Source organism: Silene latifolia, chromosome 2 (assembly GCF_048544455.1).
Source record: "Silene latifolia isolate original U9 population chromosome 2, ASM4854445v1, whole genome shotgun sequence".
Lineage (NCBI taxonomy): Eukaryota > Viridiplantae > Streptophyta > Magnoliopsida > Caryophyllales > Caryophyllaceae > Silene > Silene latifolia.
Genome location: NC_133527.1, coordinates 39808759 through 39828242, shown reverse-complemented (window position 1 = coordinate 39828242; position 19484 = coordinate 39808759). Strand labels below are relative to the sequence as shown.

Below are 19484 nucleotides of genomic sequence, written 5' to 3'. Positions count from 1 at the left end.
AATAATGAGTCAAAAGAGAATATTGTAAATAAGGTATGTGTATTATTTAGTGGCTATTTTTGTGGAAACTATAATTTTTTTTAACATATGCCTAATTAAATCAACCCATTTTACTTGTTATTTGGATTTAAATAACCATGATCGGAGTGCGTTTCACTATTGTCGTGTTTACAACCGTTGTAAACAAAATTTGCGTTGATGAAAAAAATTAAAATTCTGAATTTAATTACACCGTAAAAGATTATATTTTAATTATAAGATTATATTTAATTTTAATGAAAAGATAATAGCCTTCATCTCTCTCCTTCTCCTCTCTAAAAAACATAACCTCCATCTGGGGCTCGTATCGATAATAAACCCCAAAACTACTTCTTTTTTTCAATCAATAGTATGTGTGCTTATCATTTATTCAATAAAAGTCTCTCTTTTTGGGAGAATCGTTTTCCAGTCCTTTATTTTGAGGGTTTTCCCGTTCATCATGGGTTGAGTTTCACTCGTGATATAGACAAGGGTAGTTCATTGATAGTTCGTCACACATTACTTCAATGAATATAAGTTATTTGTCAACGATTTTCGGAACCAGTAAGAGGTATTTTTCATTTTACAATTTATCATACGAAGGATCCCCTCATCAAAAGTTAGATGAAGATAGCGATACGAGACCGAGCCGAATTGTCAGGTCATGGTTTGAGATCCCTAGTTTACAAGAAAATTACTTTTCATTGGTTTCTAATAGATTTGTTTTCGATTGCAAATATCATTTGTAAGTGCCGTATGACATTATATTAATAAATTATTTTTTCTAGTATAAAAAAACAAAAAAGATAATAATTTAATGAAACATTCACTTATTGTTTTAAACAGATAGATGTATTTTAGAGGGAAAATTAAGACAAAGAAAGACTAGGATCAGGTATTATGAGGTATTATGGGAGTGTAAAGGTTGAAATTTTATTACTGTAACCACATTTTAAGGTGCTGGTCATTATCAAGTCTGAAATCGAGATTGAATATTATGCTTGCGGATTGGTTTGAGCTATTTTGTTGGCTATATAAAGCACCCCATTGGTTGATCGTAGAATATCAACGGAATCAACAGAATCATTAATACCTTTTTACCTGTGAATTACAACTCTCACTCCTTTAGTCGGTTGTCATGTATACCACATTTGGTGCAACACAGCAAATTATAAGCACTACTAAAGCATATGGCCTTGCTCATAAACGTCGTTGTGCTAATTATAAGCCCAGTATTTGGAACTATGATTTCATTCAGTCTCTTAAAAGTGAATTCACGGTAAGATATCACTTGAATTTTTGTTTGACTCCTCTTAAACGGAGTATATTTTTGTTGATATATAATGGTAATAAGGTTCCTAAGCTTTTGAGACAAATTAAATATTTCGGAATTGCTATTATACTCCGGGTGTATTATTAATTTCATAATTGCTACTCCGTATTATACTATTATTATTGTTTGAATTTTTATAAGCGTTATTGAGTCATACTCAACTCTGCATTGCAATTTTACATGGTTATTACTCCACTTAGATTAGGTAAACGAGTCAATCGGGTTGGATGAAGGTCAGATCAGTTCGATTTAGGCTATTTCAAATCTGTATTAATTCGGGTTAGGTTGGATCATTTTGAGTCATATCAAATTATTTAGACATAATGGTTAGCGTGCATTTGGGTCGTGTTAAATTCGACCGAGTCCAGCTCAGCTTGCTCGGATCCTCAGTTCATGTGTTATTCTGTCTTGAACAATTTTATCAAGTTTAACTCCATTTCGACATATGAGTTCTATATATATTATACTCTATCTGACTCGGTCATTTAAGTACCTTTTCTTTTGGCACAAAGAGTCAAAGAGAAAGATAGAGGAGGATCAGTCAGTAGATAGGAATGCCAAGATGGGTGAACATTCATCACCAGTCCCTCCATCCGTCGCTTTGAATCTTCATGCAACCCATCCATCATCCGTGAAACTTATTATTTGTCATTCATGGATAAAACAAGTGGATAATCAGATGATTATTTTTAATTCAACAAAAAAAAATTTAATGTTTGGTTCTACATCGCATTATTTTAAATGTAGTGGATATGGATATGGATTAGATCCATAAGCGTGGAATTCAAACAGATCTTGCAATGGATCATTTGTTTGAGATCCAGATCCAAAGGCCATCGAATCCAATTTCTCTTTATTTGAAAAGAAGAAATAGGTAAAACGGGGAATTGGCAAATAAGCCCCAAACGTTTGCCACTACGTGCAAATTAGCCCCATAACATTTTACACGTGCAAATCAACCCCATTAGTTATAACCGATGTGCAATTTAGCCCAATTAGAGATATCCGAGTGAATTTCTCGCCGGAAAATATTGACATGTTATCGGAAAGATGACTAGAATAGAATAGATTAAATTAAATAATAAATTAAAAAAAAAAAAAGAATTAACACTACCAAATAATCTGTCACTCTTATCACCTGTTACTTCCTCCCCCTCATCTCTCCCACTCTCAAAACTCTCATCTCTCCGACTCTCATATATTTTGAGCTCCTTCTTCAATCCTCACACCTCTACCCATTTTCTCTATTTTTTTTCATCTCAATTTTGTTGTTTGATGTACGTACACTAATTCCCATATATCCACCATTTTGGTAATTAAAGTTTAGCAAGTATCACAAAAACGGAAAAAAAAAATGAAAATTGGGGAAAATTGAATTTATAAGCAATACACTTATATACCGCCATTTTTACACGAATTGAGCTCGAAAATTAAACAAAATTTCGCAACAATGGCGATGGTTTAACTACAAAAATGGTGGATGATATATGAGAATAATTACAATAAACAAATCAACCCATCGCCATTGTTGCGAAACTTCGTTTAATATATGAGAGTGGGAGAGATGAGAGGTAGGAAGTAACGAGGTGATAAGAGTGACAGATTATTTGGTAGTGTTAATTCTTGTTTTTTTTAAATATGTTTTTTTTTTAATTTAATCTATCCTAGTCATCTTTCCGGTGCCACATCAATATTTTCCGACGAGAAATTTACTCGGATATCTCTAATTGGGCTAAATTGCACATCGGGTATAACTAATGGGGTTAATAATTTGCACGTGTAAAATGTTATGTGGCTAATTTGCACGTAGTGGCAAACGTTTGGGGCTTATTTGCCACTTCCCCGAATAGCGAAAACTATACCTCGTTTTGAACTTTCATAAATTAAGTTACAGTTTTTTCTCAGTAATATTTTTCGGTCAAAAAACACCACTATTGTTATTATAATATTAAGAGACTTTATTCGATAATTTAAACATTTTATCTTTAATGTTATATTCTAGTATATAAAATTAGTACTCCCTCCAATTCAGCCTATAGTTCCCCTTTCATTATAATACTCCTCACATATATTAGAGAAAGGGGAACTATAGGCTGAATAGGATGAGTATATTAAATCAGAGTAAACTCCCAAAAAAATGCTACCCTCCGTCCCGGTCATTTATTGTCCTATTCCATTTTGGGTGTCTCAGTCAATTATTGTTCTTTTTATTTTAGAAATGTATTTGATGAGTAATTTGATCTTTCATATGCAATTTAATCCACTTGTCATCTAATAATTGGTCCATAATCTTTGGAAGATGTTACGGTTAGACTTGGCCTTTGTGACAAACCAAAGGATAACAATTGACCGCGATGGAGGGAGCGATATTTAAAAAATGATTTTTAAATATCAAAAGGATCTGTAAAAGATCCATATTCATTCTAGATCTTTATGCATATGCAAATTTAAGCTCCGAAATCAAGATTTAATATAAAATATAATACAAGTATTATTTAACATGAATATCCAAACTATAGATGTTCTTCTTGTAATAATCCAAATTTTAGTAAATCTCATAATACACCCACCTTCTTTTTCATACTATCTTCTCAAAATAAACTAAGGTGACCAACTACTTAATAAATAGGTCATTGTCTACCTTCCTAAACTACATTCATTCATTCATTCAATCTTCATCCCTTAACTTAACTCATCTTCTACCTTCGTTTTCATCTTTTACCTAAAAGGACCCCTAAACAACCTTACCTTTTTTGGATTGAGTGATTTGGAGGGAAAAGAAAGGGAGGGAGAGTAAGGGATTTAAAATCCCTCATTTGGATATCAAATGAGGGTGGAGGGAAATGGAGGGGGAGAGATTTGGAGGGATCTAATTTCCCTCCTCCAAGCCTAATCAAAATCTCTCTACATTAGGCAAAATTTGGAGAGAAATGGTATCCAAACACCCACACCCTATTCGCCCTCTCCTTCCCTTCTCTCCCTTTCTCTTCCCTCCTTTCCTCTCGCCTCCCTTTCCCTCCACTTTTGCTATCCAAACACACCCTTAAAGTCAAATACGGAAGCCTTAGCTTACTAGCTAAACCTACACACATACGTATAAAAAATAGTCCTATAATTTTACACACTTCCTAGAATCCTAGTCCAATAATTCTATACACACACGTCCAAATGAGCGATTCAATTTCCCTTGATTAGTTAGCAAATTAGGTTTCGTGCGTGTCCATGGTTATCTAGCGCAAATTATTGTTCCTACTTCGATCCCATTTTTATTGGCTATTTTTCAATTCAATTTATCCCAAATTGATAATCACAAAAAGGATGATTAGAAATAGAGAGAGAAAAAGCTAAGAAATTCCAAAAAAGAAACCCTAGATTTCAGCAATGACTGCTGCGAAATCCCCATCCAAAACAACACCAAAAAATTCATCAAAAACTCAAAAAAATTCAGAAACTGTTTGTAACAATAAATTCGATCTTCTTTCTCATGCTAGTAAGGAAGAATTTCCAGCTCTAACCAAAACTATCCAAGGACCTACAAGTGCGGATGTTCTTAAGGAGAAAGCCGTTCATGAAGTTGTCGGAATTCCTGCTTTGAATCTTGAGGTCTTGGTGGAAGATAAAACAGAGGAGGCAGAGGATAGCAACAATGTCACGTCTTTGCCAGTCATTGAGGAGGAGCCTTCTGGTTTACTTCAATTTACTGCTGAGGAGGTGAAGGTGGAGCTTGAATACTGGAAGAACTCATGTCTATTGCTTTATCCTAGGAGCTAACCCTCCCTGGGACATTGTTGAAGGCTACATCAGGAGACTATGGATTAATCATCAGGTAGATAAGCTTTCCTTTTTACCTAATGGTGTGTTCATGGTACGCTTTCTCTCAAAGGCTGCTAAAGATGCTGTCTTAAGGCAAGGACACTTCCTTTTTGACAATAAGCCCCTCATAGTTAAGCCTTGGATCCCTGATGTGGAACTTGTTAAGCATGAAGTTAAATCTGTACCTGTGTGGGTCAAGTTACATAAACTCCCTCTGAAATTCTGGGGTAAAGGTCTTGCTCGTATCTCAGGACTAATTGGGAAATTTATCAAGTGTGATTTGACTACAGAGGATAAAACTAGGATTGGGTATGCTAGGGTTATGATTGAATTAATGATTGGTGACCCTCTACCTGACAAAGTAAAGTTTTTAGATGAACATGGTGATCTCGTTATTATTGATGTTGAGTTTGAATGGAAGCCCGTGGTGTGTGCTGGTTGTAAAGGTATTGGGCATACTACTGCTGAGTGTAGGAGAACTAAGAAGACACAGTCAGTGGTGCCTAATACCAAGAAACCTGCTGCAAAAGTATGGAAACCTAAGACCAAATCTACTGAGAATGTTCAGAAAGATAAACTAGTCAAGACTCCTGTCCATTCTCCCCCTGCTGTAGTTATAGCAGCAACTACCCCTGTTGAAACACAACTTCAAACCCCCGTGATCTGGCAATCCTCTGGGACTTATTCTATGGGGCCTGCTCCTGCTCCTGCTAAGGCTACTGCAATAGGGAGACTCAGTAGACAAGATATCAGTGAAGGAGGGTATATTGTACACAGATTTGGGCAACATACCTTTCTGGAAACCTTGAATACTCCTACACCCAAGGTAGGCATTGGGATAAGTGGTAGTGTTCCTCACCTTGTGGTGAGGAATGCATAACCTTGGGTTTTGGAATGTTAGGGGCCTGAATAATCCTACCAAACAAAAACATGTTAAGTGCTTCATGCATATGAATAAGGTAGGTCTGTTTGGGCTTCTTGAGACAAAGGTTAAGGACTTGTCTCTAAATATTATAAATAGCTTAATGGTTGATGGTTGGAGTATAGCTACTAATAATAGTTGGCACAAAGGAGGTAGAGTTTGAATACTATGGAATCCAACTATTTTTATTCTTGATTTCTATGAATTTTCTGCTCAATGCATCAACATGAAAGTTACTGAAGTTGCTTCTACTACTCAATTTTTTGTCTCTATGGTTTATGCTTTTAATGACCTTGTTGATAGAAGAAGTTTATGGAATCAGCTTATCAACTTTGCATCTGTCATTACTGGGCCTTGGATGGCAGCTGGAGATTTTAATTGTGTGTTGTCTCACACTGAGAGGCTTGGTGGTACTAGTACTGATGCAGAGATTGATGAGTTTCAGAGTTGTTTGGATGCTTGTGGTCTAGTTGATAGCCCTGCACAAGGGGCCTATTACACGTGGAATAATAAACAGGATGCAAGCACCAGAGTTTTCAGTAGGCTAGACAGAGTACTTATTAACAGTGAGTGGAGTCAGAAGATGCCTTTCCTGTATGCCCATTTTCTACCTGAAGGAACTTTTGATCATACTCCTTGCATTATTAAGAGCTCTGATCAGTCTGATAATTTAAGAGGACTTTTAAATATTAAAATATGTGGGGTAAGGATAAAAGCTTTATTCCCAATTTAATTGGCTGGTGGACTGTGCATTGTCAGGGTACTAAGATGTTTCAAGTGGTTAGGAAATTAAAAAGCTTAAAGGTCTATCTAAGACAATTTAACAAAGATCACTTTGCTGATATTGAAAATGCTGCTGCTTTGGCTTTAAGGAATCTTGAGGCCATTCAGACCAAGCTCATTGATGATCCTAGTAATCAGCAGATGTTGACCATGAAGAATCAAGCTGCTGAGGAGTACAAGAAATTACAAGCAGACTGTAACTTGTTTCTCAGTCAAAAAGCCAAATTAGCATGGAGTAAAGATGGAGATTATAACTCAAAAGTATTTCCATGGAGTCATAAGGAGCCGTGTTCTTAGGAATCAGGTCATGAGTGTGAAAGATACTAAGGCACAGGAACATTCTGCTCCCCAGGCTGTTAAAGAAGCATTCTTAAAGTATTACAAGGAGCTCTTGGGGACTGCTGTCCACACTGACAAAGTTAACTTTCAGATCATCAAGAGAGGTAGGGTGTGTGATGCTGGTCTTCAGGATATTCTTGTACTCCCTGTGACTGATCAGGAGATTAAAGCAGCCATTTTTTCCATCCCTGATCATAAATCACCTGGACCTGATGGTTATTCAAGTGCTTTCTTTAAGGACTCCTGGACAGTTATTGGTGATGAAGTCTGTGCTGCTGTTCAAGATGTTTTTAATTCTGGTAAACTTCTCAAGCAGTTGAATGCTACTACTGTTACCCTGATCCCTAAATGCAAGATGCCCACTTATGTTCATCAATTCAGACCCATTGCCTGCTGCAATATTCTCTACAAGTGTATCTCCAAAATTTTGTGCAACAGACTGGCTCTTGTTTTGCCTGAGTTGATTAGCAAGAATCAGGGAGGGTTCATAAAAGGGAGAAGTATACTAGAAAATAAAATGGTGTGTCAAGATCTGGTGAGATTGTACAACGAACGCATCTTGTTCTCGCGCTCGTTGTATATTTAAAATGGATCTGATGAAAGCCTATGACTCAGTTAGTTGGGAATTTTTAGCTGAGATCCTTGATGCTTTTAATTTTCCAACTCCTTTTAGTAGGCTTATCATGGAATGTGTGAGTAGTGCTACTTATACTCTCAGTCTTAATGGGGATAACTTTGGTTTCTTTCCTGGGAAGAGAGGTCTGAGGCAAGGTGACCCTATGTCCCCACTACTCTTCACTCTGTGTATGGAATATTTCACAAGAATCATTGATCGTACTCGAGAAGTTGCCATTTCATTTTCATCCCCTTTGCAAACCTATGAGGCTTACTCATCTAATGTTTGCAGATGATTTACTTTTATTCTGTAAAGGGAATGCACAGTCTATTATGGTCTTGCTGAGGGCTTATGAATCCTTTTCCAGAGCTTCAGGGCTTAAGATGAACCCACAGAAATCCTGTGCTTATTTCAATGGTGTTGCATCTGGTTTAAAAAAGGATATCTTGTCTGTTTCTGGTATTAAAGAAGGCACTCTGCCTTTTAAATATTTAGGTGTTCCTATTACAGCAGGTAGGTTAAAAAAGAGTGACTGTGGGGTACTCATTGATAAAATAGTTGAGAGGATCGGTGTCTTGGAGCTAAGAAACTTTCTTTTGCGGGGAGGTTTGTCCTTGTTAAATCGGTGCTCTCTACCATGTCTAGTTCTTTGGGCCTCTTTATTTGTGTTGCCTAAAGGAGTCATAAATAGAGTAGATGCCATTTGCGGAATTTCTTGTGGGAAGGGAGTGCGAGCATAATAAAGCTCATTTACTTGCCTGGTATAAGGTTTGTGTTCCTCGAAGGAAGGGGGACTTGGTCTTAGAGTCGGTTCTATCCGGAATATTGCTACTATTGGCAAGTAAGGTCCGGTGGCTATCGGTGAAGCCCGATAAGCTTTGGGTCCAGTGGGTGTATCATGTGTATTTAAAGGGGCGATCCTGGCAATCCTATAACCCATCCTCGATACCACCGGCATTGGAGGAAAGTTTGTCATGTTAGAGATACTATCAAGGAAGGGTTTTCGATGGAGTCCGGAGTATAGGTGTTGGTGACTATTCTGTGAAGTCGTGCTATTCTTGGTTGAGAGAAAAAAGGCTAGTGGTTGACTGGCATAGATCTGTTTGGAATGCTGTTTCTCCTCCTAAGCATTGCTTCATTGCCTGGCTTATTGCTAGTCACGCTTTAATCTTTGAAGGAGAAGTTATTTAAATTGCGGATCTCTAATGATGACAAGTGTTTGTATCTCGTGCTCTTGCTATCGAGAGTCATGCCCATCTGTTTCAAGAGTGCGGCTTCAACCATAAGATCTATAGTTTTCTCGTTTGTGAAGTTGGGTGCTCGGCTAGATGCTACTAATAATCAATTGCGAGTGTATCGGGAAGAAGAGACGGCAGCGGAGGAAACAGTGACCACCGCTATTCTTCCGCGACTTGGTACCTGATCTGGAACCAGCGTAATGAGGCTAGGCTATTCTTTAAGGTTTCACGACCTGAATTAATAGCTGAGCAAGTTTGGCGTGCTATCCATACTAGAATTAGAGTTTTGAGTCCTAAGTTTATTAATGATAATGATAAACTTTGGTTGTCTAGAGTGCATTTGATGTAATATTAGCACTAAAATTGTGTTCATTGAGTAGTGTGTAATGCGGTTTTTTTATCATTAATGAGAATTCTTACATTTTAGCAAAAAAAAAAAATTATCCCAAATTAATTATCTCAAGTCTAATTTAGTCAAGGGGTAAAATTATTATCTCTTCGTTTTTTGTTGAAGCCTCTTAAAAAAAAGTAGGATAATAAAAATAAATGAAATAGAGGCAGTATAATTTATCTTAGTTTATAGGATAAACTTTACCTCACATATGAGAGTAGAAGGGAAATCATGTAATGGATGGGGAAGGATCCATTTTCGAAAACCTTTCAAAATAACAGGAGAGAGATGTGGGGACAAACTCCCCTCGTCCAGGTCATTTGTTTAACTTTGATTTTTGAACGAAAACCAAGGAAAAGAGAACGAGACCCTTTGTGTTTGTTGTAGGAAAACAAATAAAAGAGACATTCTAAAATGAAATAGGTAAACCAATGACCAGGACGGGACGGAGGGGGTAACTCTCTTGTTTAATTCCCCTCCCTTTACTCCATGCAGGAAGCTGTTTACATGACACAGGCAAAGATACTCAAAGAAATGTTCATTGTTTTTTTGAGTGAAGAACTAGAGTTGTCCAGGCTACACATTACTGACAGCATATCAAAACTTGGATTGTCCAATGTGTTACCCAAACTTATGAAGGATGCCCTCGACTCCATAGCTTCTAATCCAAACGACACTGCCGGTTTCAATGAAGATATTCAAAAAACTGCTCTAAGGTTTAGACTTCTCAGGCAGCATGGCTATAATGTTTCACAGGGTAAACTTCTCAAAAATTTCGATTTCAACTGTTCTTTGGGTTACCTCTTTATTTCTTCCATTAACCAGAACCTTCACTTTTATGCAGATGTGTTTATTGGTTTCATTGATGAGAAGGTACCCTTTAAGGAAATGATTGGTCCCGACCTCTCAGGAGTTCTTGAATTGTTCGAGGCCTCTCATCTAGCTGTCGAAGGTGAAGAGATTCTGGCGAATGCAAAGGTGCTTTCCTATCAAAATCTCATAGACCGTTATCAGTACTTAGATGTCGACCGTGCCCAACAAGTAGCTCATGCTTTAAATGGTCCATGTCACTGGAGAGTGTTGTGGTTTGATGTCAGGCATCATATTCATGCTTATGAGCAACAGAATGACAACAATAAGATTTTACTCAAGCTGGCTAAGCTTAATTTTAACATTACCCAAGCCATTATCATAGAAGAACTCAAAGAGATGTCGAGGTAATAATAGTATTTTCATCAGGTATATTCCGCCAACAACCTCTTCGTGTTCACTAATTTCACTCACTTCCATGTCTCTGTCTTAAGGTGGTTGAAAAATCTTGGGCTTATAGATGATATTAAATTCTCAAGAGACCGATTAGTTGAAACTTTTTCGTGGACTGTGGGAATTGCATTTGAACCACAACATTCACTACTTCGGAAGTGTCTTACCAAGGTTGTAACTCTGGTACTGGTGTTAGATGATCTTTATGACATATATGGATCTCTGGAAGAGCTGAAGTACTTCACCAGGGCTGTGGAGAGGTTGGTACTAAATTAATACAGTGTCTTACTAATTCTGAAATAAGAGTCCATTATTAATTTAGTGATCATCTGCTCGATGCATGACATGCCAGGTGGGATTCTCAAGAACTGCAGCAACTACCTAAGTGCATAAACATTTGCTTCGAGACCCTAAGAAAAACTACTGCTGAAATAGCAAATGAGATTCAGAAAGATAAAGGCTGGGATGACATATCCTGTTACTTGAAAACAGCGGTAAGTTCTGTGATTCTTTTAATAGCAATGTTACTCGCGGTAAGAAAAACAAATGTTTCAAACTACGGCGTACGACATATCATTATCTGCCACTGAAAAATAATTCCAGCTCTTAATATTGACATCTATATGTTGTCGGTCGCTGTCAGTGGGCTGATTTCTGCAAAGCATTACTATCAGAAGCGAGGTGGTATAACGCGAACCATATACCATCTCTAGAAGGTTATCTGAAATCTGCATGGATAAGTTCATCTGGCCCTTTGCTATCTCTGGTCACTGTTCTGTGTTCTGCTGAGGGTGGACCAGATGTTCTGAATGATAAACTAAGAGAGAGTCAAGATCTCATATACTGCATTTCATTGATAGTCCGACTCTCCAATGATCTTGGAACTTCAGCTGTAAGTCGCTATATACTTTACTAAAGAAACTTTTGACGTTCAGTCTTTTTTAATAATCAAAGCTAAACAAATGATTTAGAGAAAAGGGACTAGTGCACAAAAGAAAAAAGATTAGAAATTTGAGTTGGATTGAAACTTAGTTGTTGAATTGGTGTCCATGTAAGATCAGATTTTTCTCAGCTACGGAAGTTATATAAGCACCGCGTATAATTTCTAACGTAGCTCCTCTGTTACTAATGACTCAATTAATAATTTCCTATTTTTCATGAACAGGCAGAACTAGAGAGAGGAGACTCGCCTTCATCTATCCTATGTAACATGGTAGAAGCGAATGTGACAGAAGAGATAGCTCGGGAACATATAAAGAAGATGATTGTCAATGCTTGGAAGAAAATCAACAGGGAGCTACTACTCGCCTCCTCCGAGCGACAAACGCATGTGAATCAGATCGTAAATATAGCTCGGGTTTGCCAATTCATTTATCACGAAGGTGATGGTTTCGGTGCTCCAAATAAAAACATTCGGAAACAGATCGAAGGTGTACTGATTGAACCTATTCAACTTTCAAGAGACTGAATTCTCTCATCTTGTTGAAGATATTATTATGGGGTTTAGTTGGACTTGCACTTGCTGTGGTGTCTCATCTTGTGTCTACGGAGTACTTATTTTTCTTTTTTTTCTTTTTTGCTACTTTCTAAAAACAAATGGATTAAAAAGAAACCATTGTGAATATCTTTAATCTTCAGAATGGATATCCAAACTTTCTTATCCAGTCCAGGTCGGAAATAAATCGGCGGATAACTACTAATTTTGCTCAGCCCCGGAAGCAGTAACCTTTTCCGGGTACAAAGTCAAATTGTACTGAACAAAATTATTAGTTTTTCCGAGCTCAACAAGTTCTTCAGCTTCTTCGATCATGGATTTCTTCACCAATTCATTAACAACAAGCTGCAACATAGCCTCGTCAACCACAAACTGCCGCCTAAACATTTTCTTGGTCAAATCAAATGCTAATTCATATTCACCAATACGACATAATTCAGGAACAAGAGTCGAAAATGTCATTCTGTTCGGAACATTCTCGCTTTCAAGCAATGCCTTATACCACTTAATTCCCTCATTCACATTTCCTTGATCATAGTATCCCTTGATGAAGATATTGAAAGTAGTAGCATTAGGCTTTAAGCCTTCACTCACCAACACATCAAACAAGATAACAGCAGTAGAAAGCTCCCCTTGTTTAACTAGAGCTTCCATTGTCAAGTTATAACTCCGAATATCACGACTTACATTGTCCTCCTCCATCATACTCCAAAGTCGCTCCGCTCCCAAGAAACCCCTCTTCCTATAAAATGCGTCGAGAAGAGTATTAAAAGTGATGACAGACGGCTGCAGTCCATTTTTCTTCAACTCATCAAGCATCTCTATCGCCTCAGTTAGAGAACCCATCTCACAAAGAGCATGAATAACCGTATTATAAGATATAACATTCAAACTCAACGACAATTTCGACGGGTATTCCCTGAAAATCTCATACACCTCATTGAACTTCTTGGATTTCACCCCAGCTCTCAATAGGGCATTGAAAGACATAATAGTTCTCTCACACTTCAATTGAGGCATTTCATCAAACAGCTTGCGGGCATGATCAAACATGCCTGCCGTTCCATACAAGAACATAATTCTCACCAAAAAACCTTCTTTGGTTATCTCATCGAACGACTTGTGAGTTTCAAGAATGTCTTCAATGAGAGAATGGCGATTGGCATCGGCGAGGCGAGCAATGGCATAGTCGTAAATGTTGGTACGTTTGCGAAACCGATGCGATTCAATCGTCTTTTGCTTAAATTTGGTGGCAAACTCATCAATGTCGACTATTGATTGAAGCTCTTTGACTGGGTGATTAATTTGGGGAATTCGGGTTTTAACAGCCGTAATCGGAGGCGTATTACGAGGTTTCACTATTTTGAGGAGACGTGCACAGGCACTTGACATTTTTGGGGTTTTAAAGTGTGATTTAAATGTTAGTTTGTCGACCACTTTTGCCGCTAATACCGGGTATAACGTGTGGTTTTTTTTTTTTCAAAAGAAGCGGGGATTAACCGGAAACAGAACAACAACAAAAAAAAAGATAGAGCTAAGCAACACTTAGGGCCTGCCTGGGATGGGGATAAAAGGCCTAAACAAGTCCAACGAAATTATTATGGGCCGTTTGTGGAAGTTTGGTATGAGGGTAATGACTAATGAGTACAGCCCAGTAACTATTACCTCCTAATAGACGTAATCCATTACCCATCCCACACCATCAGTAACAATTCCAGCGAAATAAAAATCTCCCCCAAATCTCTTTTCATTTTCTGCGAATCTCGTCTTCTCCAACCATCAGGTATTCCTTTTCCTCCATTTTTATTGCACCATTCTTATTGCTTGAACACCATTTTTGTGACGATTGTTATCAATTTGTGGATGAAATAGGATAATTATCGTTTCAAAATTGATGATTATTATCATTAGGGTTTATGCTAATTTATTCAAATATGATTTAGGTTATGGTAGTTTATGAAATTACTATGAGTTTGATAATAATTTTTATTTGAATTTGAGTTTGGATATGGTAGCTCTATACCCAGAAATATGATTTGGGTTTGATAATAATTTTCATCGATTTTCTTGATGAGATTCAAATTTGTTTTTAACTTCATTCATTCATGGGGTTTGACCCTAAAATACTCTCATTTTGTTGTTGCTTCCAGTTATTGTACTTTATTGTTTATTTCAGAGTTTGTTCTTTCTTCGTGTGTCGATGATTCAAGTTAATTTTCCAACACAGTACTAAGTAGCTTCATTCATCTATTGCCGTTTTGAAACACTTGAGCTACCATATCCAAACTTCTTGGGTTTTGACCCTAAAATAATATTGGGTAATGTTTTCAATGGTATGTAGAATTGCCTTGGAGCTTTAGTTGGCACACACATAAAGTTAAAGGTTCCTATCACTGACAAACCGAAATACCGTACAACAAAAGGAAAAATAGCTACAAATGTTTTAGCGGCTTGTACTAAGGATATGCAATTTCCCTATGTTTTGCCCGACTGGTAAGGTTCAACGGCCGATGGTAGAGTCCTCCAAGATGCTGTTAGTAGACGACATCCTCTTATAGTTTCTCATGGTGAGGAATGTCTCCCACTGTTTTAAAGATATTCTGGAAGTAAATAAAATTAATTAAACTTGTGAACTTTCAACTTGATAGGTAGTTTTTACCTAGTTGATGCTGGTTTTACAAATGGTGAAGGCTTTCTTGCTCCTTATCGAGGGACAAGATATCATCTCAATGAATGGAAAGATGGTCGGCAACCGGTTAACCACATGGAATTCTGTAATATGAAACACTCATCAGCACGAAATGTCATTGAAAGGTGTTTTGGGTTGCTGAAAATGCGATGGGCAATACTTAGAAACTATAGTTTTTATAACCCGGATACTCATACCGACATTATAAGTGCTTGTTGTCTTATTCATAATTTGATCCGTTGAGAAATGAGTTTCGATCCAATGGAAGCTTTGTTAGATACAGAATATGGTAGACAGTTTATGGATGATAATGAAGATCGTATAGCTGCAATTGATACGTCTGAGTCTTGGACGGAATGGAGAGACAATTTAGCTAAAGAGATGTATGATAGTAGGCGATTTCGTAGGCCTTTTAAGTTTATAGATTATGTTTGATTGCTTTCTTAGATGTTTCAATTATTTTTCTGTGAACGTGTTAGCTATTATATTGTAAACTTTCAACTGTTTTTCAATGAAGTACAATTTTTAACCTTGTGTGTTTACTCTTTAAAAACATTATACATAGTCTTTATGATGACCGAAACTGAAGCTAATATTGAAAAGATCGGTCCGAGAAGGTGGACTGTGGAGGAAGATACTGTGTTGGTGAATTTGTTGTCATCCTTGCATTTGGATGGAAGATGGAAGGTTGAGGGTGGGTTCAAGTCTGGGTATTTGGTTAATTTGGAGAAGTTAATTTCAGAAAAATTGCCAGATTCTGGACTTAAAGCAACTAACATCGAATCAAGGCTTGGTTATTTCAGAAAACGGTTTAATGCATTGCTTGATATTAAACAGAAGGGCAGTGGATTTGGATGGGATGATGATCTAAAGATGGTAACCGGTGACCGCAAATTGTATGACGGATGGTGTAAGGTACTCATCTGCATTATTCCCTTTTTTTTATTGTAGTTCATTAACTATGCTATGTTAAACTGACTTTGTGAACCCTCTGATCAGAAAGGACTTATATGCTGTGTTACAATCTGATGAGAAAGGATAGTTATTATCCTACTAGTTAACAAAGACGTAGTTGTCCAGTAGGAATGATAAAATAGCATTTAACTTGCTGAAAGTTTGTGTAAGATTTGCTGAAAGTTTGTGTAATAGCATAAATTATGTTGTGTTACACTTTGATTAGAAAGGACTTATATGTTGTCTTACACTCTGATCAGTCAGTGAGGTCCTACTATCCTGTGTAAGATTTGTATTTTAAGACATACCCTGCAAACAAACCTGTCAGGGTATGCTCCAAGGGAGAAGCATGCTGTTGTGAACATAGCAAGAATGATAAAATAGCACGCAACATTTGATTTGGTCCTTTTTATTTGTTTGTGTGTATTTTGTGCTGTCTTTATAGTTGCTGGTTTGGTTTGCTTTATATAGCTGAGGTTGACGTGTTATATGGTTTTGTGTTTATTAGAATCACAAAGATGCCAAATGGATATTTCGGAAACCATTTCCGTTGTTTGATGCAATGGAGGAAATCTACTCTAAAGATAGGGCAACTGGTGCTAAGGGTAATACGCCTCTTGATAGAGATGACCAAGATGCAATTGATGAGACAAGTGAAAATGCACAACAAGAGGTTCAAAGTGGCGAACTCACTGAAGGTTCCGAAACTAGTAAGAGATGTGGAGATGAAAGTTTGAAGCGATCAAGTAAGAAAAGGTTGCGTAAAAACAAGTAGATCTTGAATGTTCAGAAAAGTTTCGAAAATCTAATGGGAACCATGCTTGAAAACAGTAATGCTCAGATTGCTCAACTCACTACTATGTTAGAAGCAACGAAAAACTACAAGGTTGGTTTGCGTGAAGAGTTAGGAAAGGTTCAAGGTATTCCAAGGGTGAACATTCTTACTTTGCGCTCAATTATGACTGAGAGCGAAGTTGCTGTCTTCCGTGACTTGACAGACGAAGATGAGAAATATGACTTTTTGGCCATGATTTTAAGTAGGCCTTAGATTGTGACGATGATTTATGAACATATACATGGACTTTCACATTCCATTTATTAGTATTCTGAGATACAATTTAATTTTTGTTTTTATTTTTCGGTTTCTAAAATTAGGCCACTTTTTTTGGCAATGTAATAAAGTAAAAAGATTGATAATGTTGGATTAATAGTATAATTAAAAGTATGACAGCTTTGCACATTGTTATATTGTTTGGTCCCTTTGTAAAGTAATCTAGCTTTAAAATTTGACCTCATACCAAACTTGGGGAAATATTAAGCCATGACTATTTCCCAAAAATGCCAAACCTTGTGTCAGGGGAAAAATCTCTCCCTGAATCAATTTTGTGCGTAATTATTTCCCCACACAGATCTTCTCCTCATTCATTAGAGCTGTACCAAGCAGGCCCATAGGGCCTGCCTGGGATGGGGGTAATAGGCCTGAACAAGTCCAACGAAATTATTATGGGCCGTTTGTGGAAGTTTGGTATAAGGGTAATGAGTACATCACAATAACTATTACCTCCTAATAGACGTAATCCATTACCCATCCCACACCATCAGTAACAATTCCAGCGAAATAAAAATCGCCCCCAAATCTCTTTTCATTTTCTGCGAATCTCGTCTTCTCCGTCCTCTCCAACCATCAGGTATTCCTTTTCCTCCATTTTTATTGCACCATTCTTATTGCTTGAACACCATTTTTGTGACGATTGTTATCAATTTATGGATGAAATATGATCATTATCATTTCAAAATTGATGATTATTATCATTAGGGTTTATGCTAATTTATTCAAATATGATTTAGGTTATGGTAGTTTATGAAATTACTATGGGTTTGATAATAATTTTTATTTGAATTTGAGTTTGGATATGGTAGCTCTATACCCAGAAATATGATTTGGCTTGGATAATAATTTTCATCGATTTTCTTGGTGAGATTCAAATTTGTTTTTAACTTCATTCATTCATGGGGTTTGACCCTAAAATACTCTCATTTAGTTGTTGCTTCCATTTATTGTTTATTTCAGAGTTTGTTCTTTCTTCGTGTGTCGATGATTCAAGTTAATTTTCCAACACAGTACTAAGTAGCTTCATTCATCTATTGCCGTTTTGTAACACTTGAGCTACCATATCCAAACTTCTTGGGTTTTAACCCTATAATAATATTGGGTAATGTTTTGTTATCTTTATGAATTTTTTTTTTCTGGGTTCTTGTAGAGTATTTAATAATTGCTTGAACACCATTCTAATTTGTGTCACTTGTGGTAGTTTATGATTGTTTGAACTTCTTTGTGCAACTACATTTGACTTTTGGTTTGAACTGGTAATGATGATCTTGTTTCTGATATCTCACCTTGCAATTGTCTTCTTGGTTGATTGTCTACTTGTCTCTATTAATTAGTTTACATGTTTTTTTATATGACCTTGTATGCAGTTATGGCGCGTAGGTTATTGTCACGGAAGCAAAAAACCGTAGTTTGTCTTATTTGGTTTATTAGAATGAGATATGTGATCTTGATATCCTTTTGTTATTGCATGATAACAGTATTAGAAACTATGAAAATACCTCGTAAGAAAACCTCTCACACAGCTAAACGAACCATGAGTCAAGGATTAAAAAATATACAGGAGTTTCTACATTCTGATTTAAGTTGCTTAGACCAACTTAGAAAGGACAATTTTACATTCGATGTGTTGTGTGGGTTAATTCGAAATTATGGTCTTTTAAAAGAGTCAAAAACATGTTTTTAGAAGAAAGGGTGGCTATATTTTTAAATATATTAGCACATGACCAGAAACAACGAATGCTTGTGCATCGTTTGAAAAGGTCAAAAGAAACCGTGAGTCGGAACTTCCGTCAAATTTTAAGAGCTATTTTACGCTTGTATAAGTATTTGATAAAGACTCCACAACCTATTGAAGAGGATTACGGTGATTCAAGGGGGAAATGGTTTAAGGTAAAGTTAGTCATCTTAAGGCCCTTGTCCATAGGTTACTGTTTTTTTTTTATTCACTTTCTTTTGAATTTTCAATGGTATGTAGAATTGCCTTGGAGCTTTAGATGGGACACACATAAAGTTAACGGCTCCTATCACTGACAAACCTAAATACCGTACAAGAAAATGAGAAATAGCTACAAATGTTTTAGCGGCTTGTACTAAGGATATGCAATTTACCTATGTTTTGCCCGGCTGGGAAGGTTCAGCAGCCGATGGTAGAGTCCTCCAAGATGCTATTAGTAGACGACATCCTCTTATAGTTTCTCATGGTGAGGAATGTCTCCCACTGTTTTAAAGATATTCTGGAAGTAAATAAAATTATTTAAACTTGTGAACTTTCAACTTGATAGGTAGTTATTACCTAGTTGATGCTGGTTTTACAAACGGTGAAGGCTTTCTTGCTTCTTATCGAGGGACAAGATATCATCTCAATGAATGGAAATATGGTCGGCAACCGGTTAACCACATGGAATTCTATAATATGAAACACTCATCAGCACGAAATGTCATTGAAAGGTGTTTTGGGTTGCTGAAAATGCGATGGGCAATAATTAGAAACTATAGTTTTTATAACCCGGATACTCATA

At 36.8% G+C, this 19484-nt stretch overlaps 2 protein-coding genes across 2 annotated transcripts; one reads left to right on the top strand and one right to left on the bottom strand.

Moving 5' to 3' along the window:
- Positions 1-1100: 1100 nt before the first annotated feature.
- Positions 1101-12216, top strand: LOC141642633 ((E,E)-alpha-farnesene synthase-like). Its single transcript, XM_074451486.1, has 7 exons — positions 1101-1297; positions 9949-10210; positions 10298-10670; positions 10758-10976; positions 11069-11210; positions 11360-11608; positions 11882-12216. The coding sequence occupies exons 1-7, from the start codon at positions 1157-1159 to the stop codon at positions 12182-12184; spliced, it is 1689 nt and encodes a 562-aa protein (XP_074307587.1). The 5' UTR covers positions 1101-1156; the 3' UTR covers positions 12185-12216.
- Positions 12217-12317: 101 nt separating this feature from the next.
- On the bottom strand, positions 12318-13720 carry LOC141642634 (uncharacterized). Its single transcript, XM_074451487.1, has one exon. The coding sequence runs from the start codon at positions 13601-13603 to the stop codon at positions 12413-12415; it is 1191 nt and encodes a 396-aa protein (XP_074307588.1). The 5' UTR covers positions 13604-13720; the 3' UTR covers positions 12318-12412.
- Positions 13721-19484: the final 5764 nt, after the last annotated feature.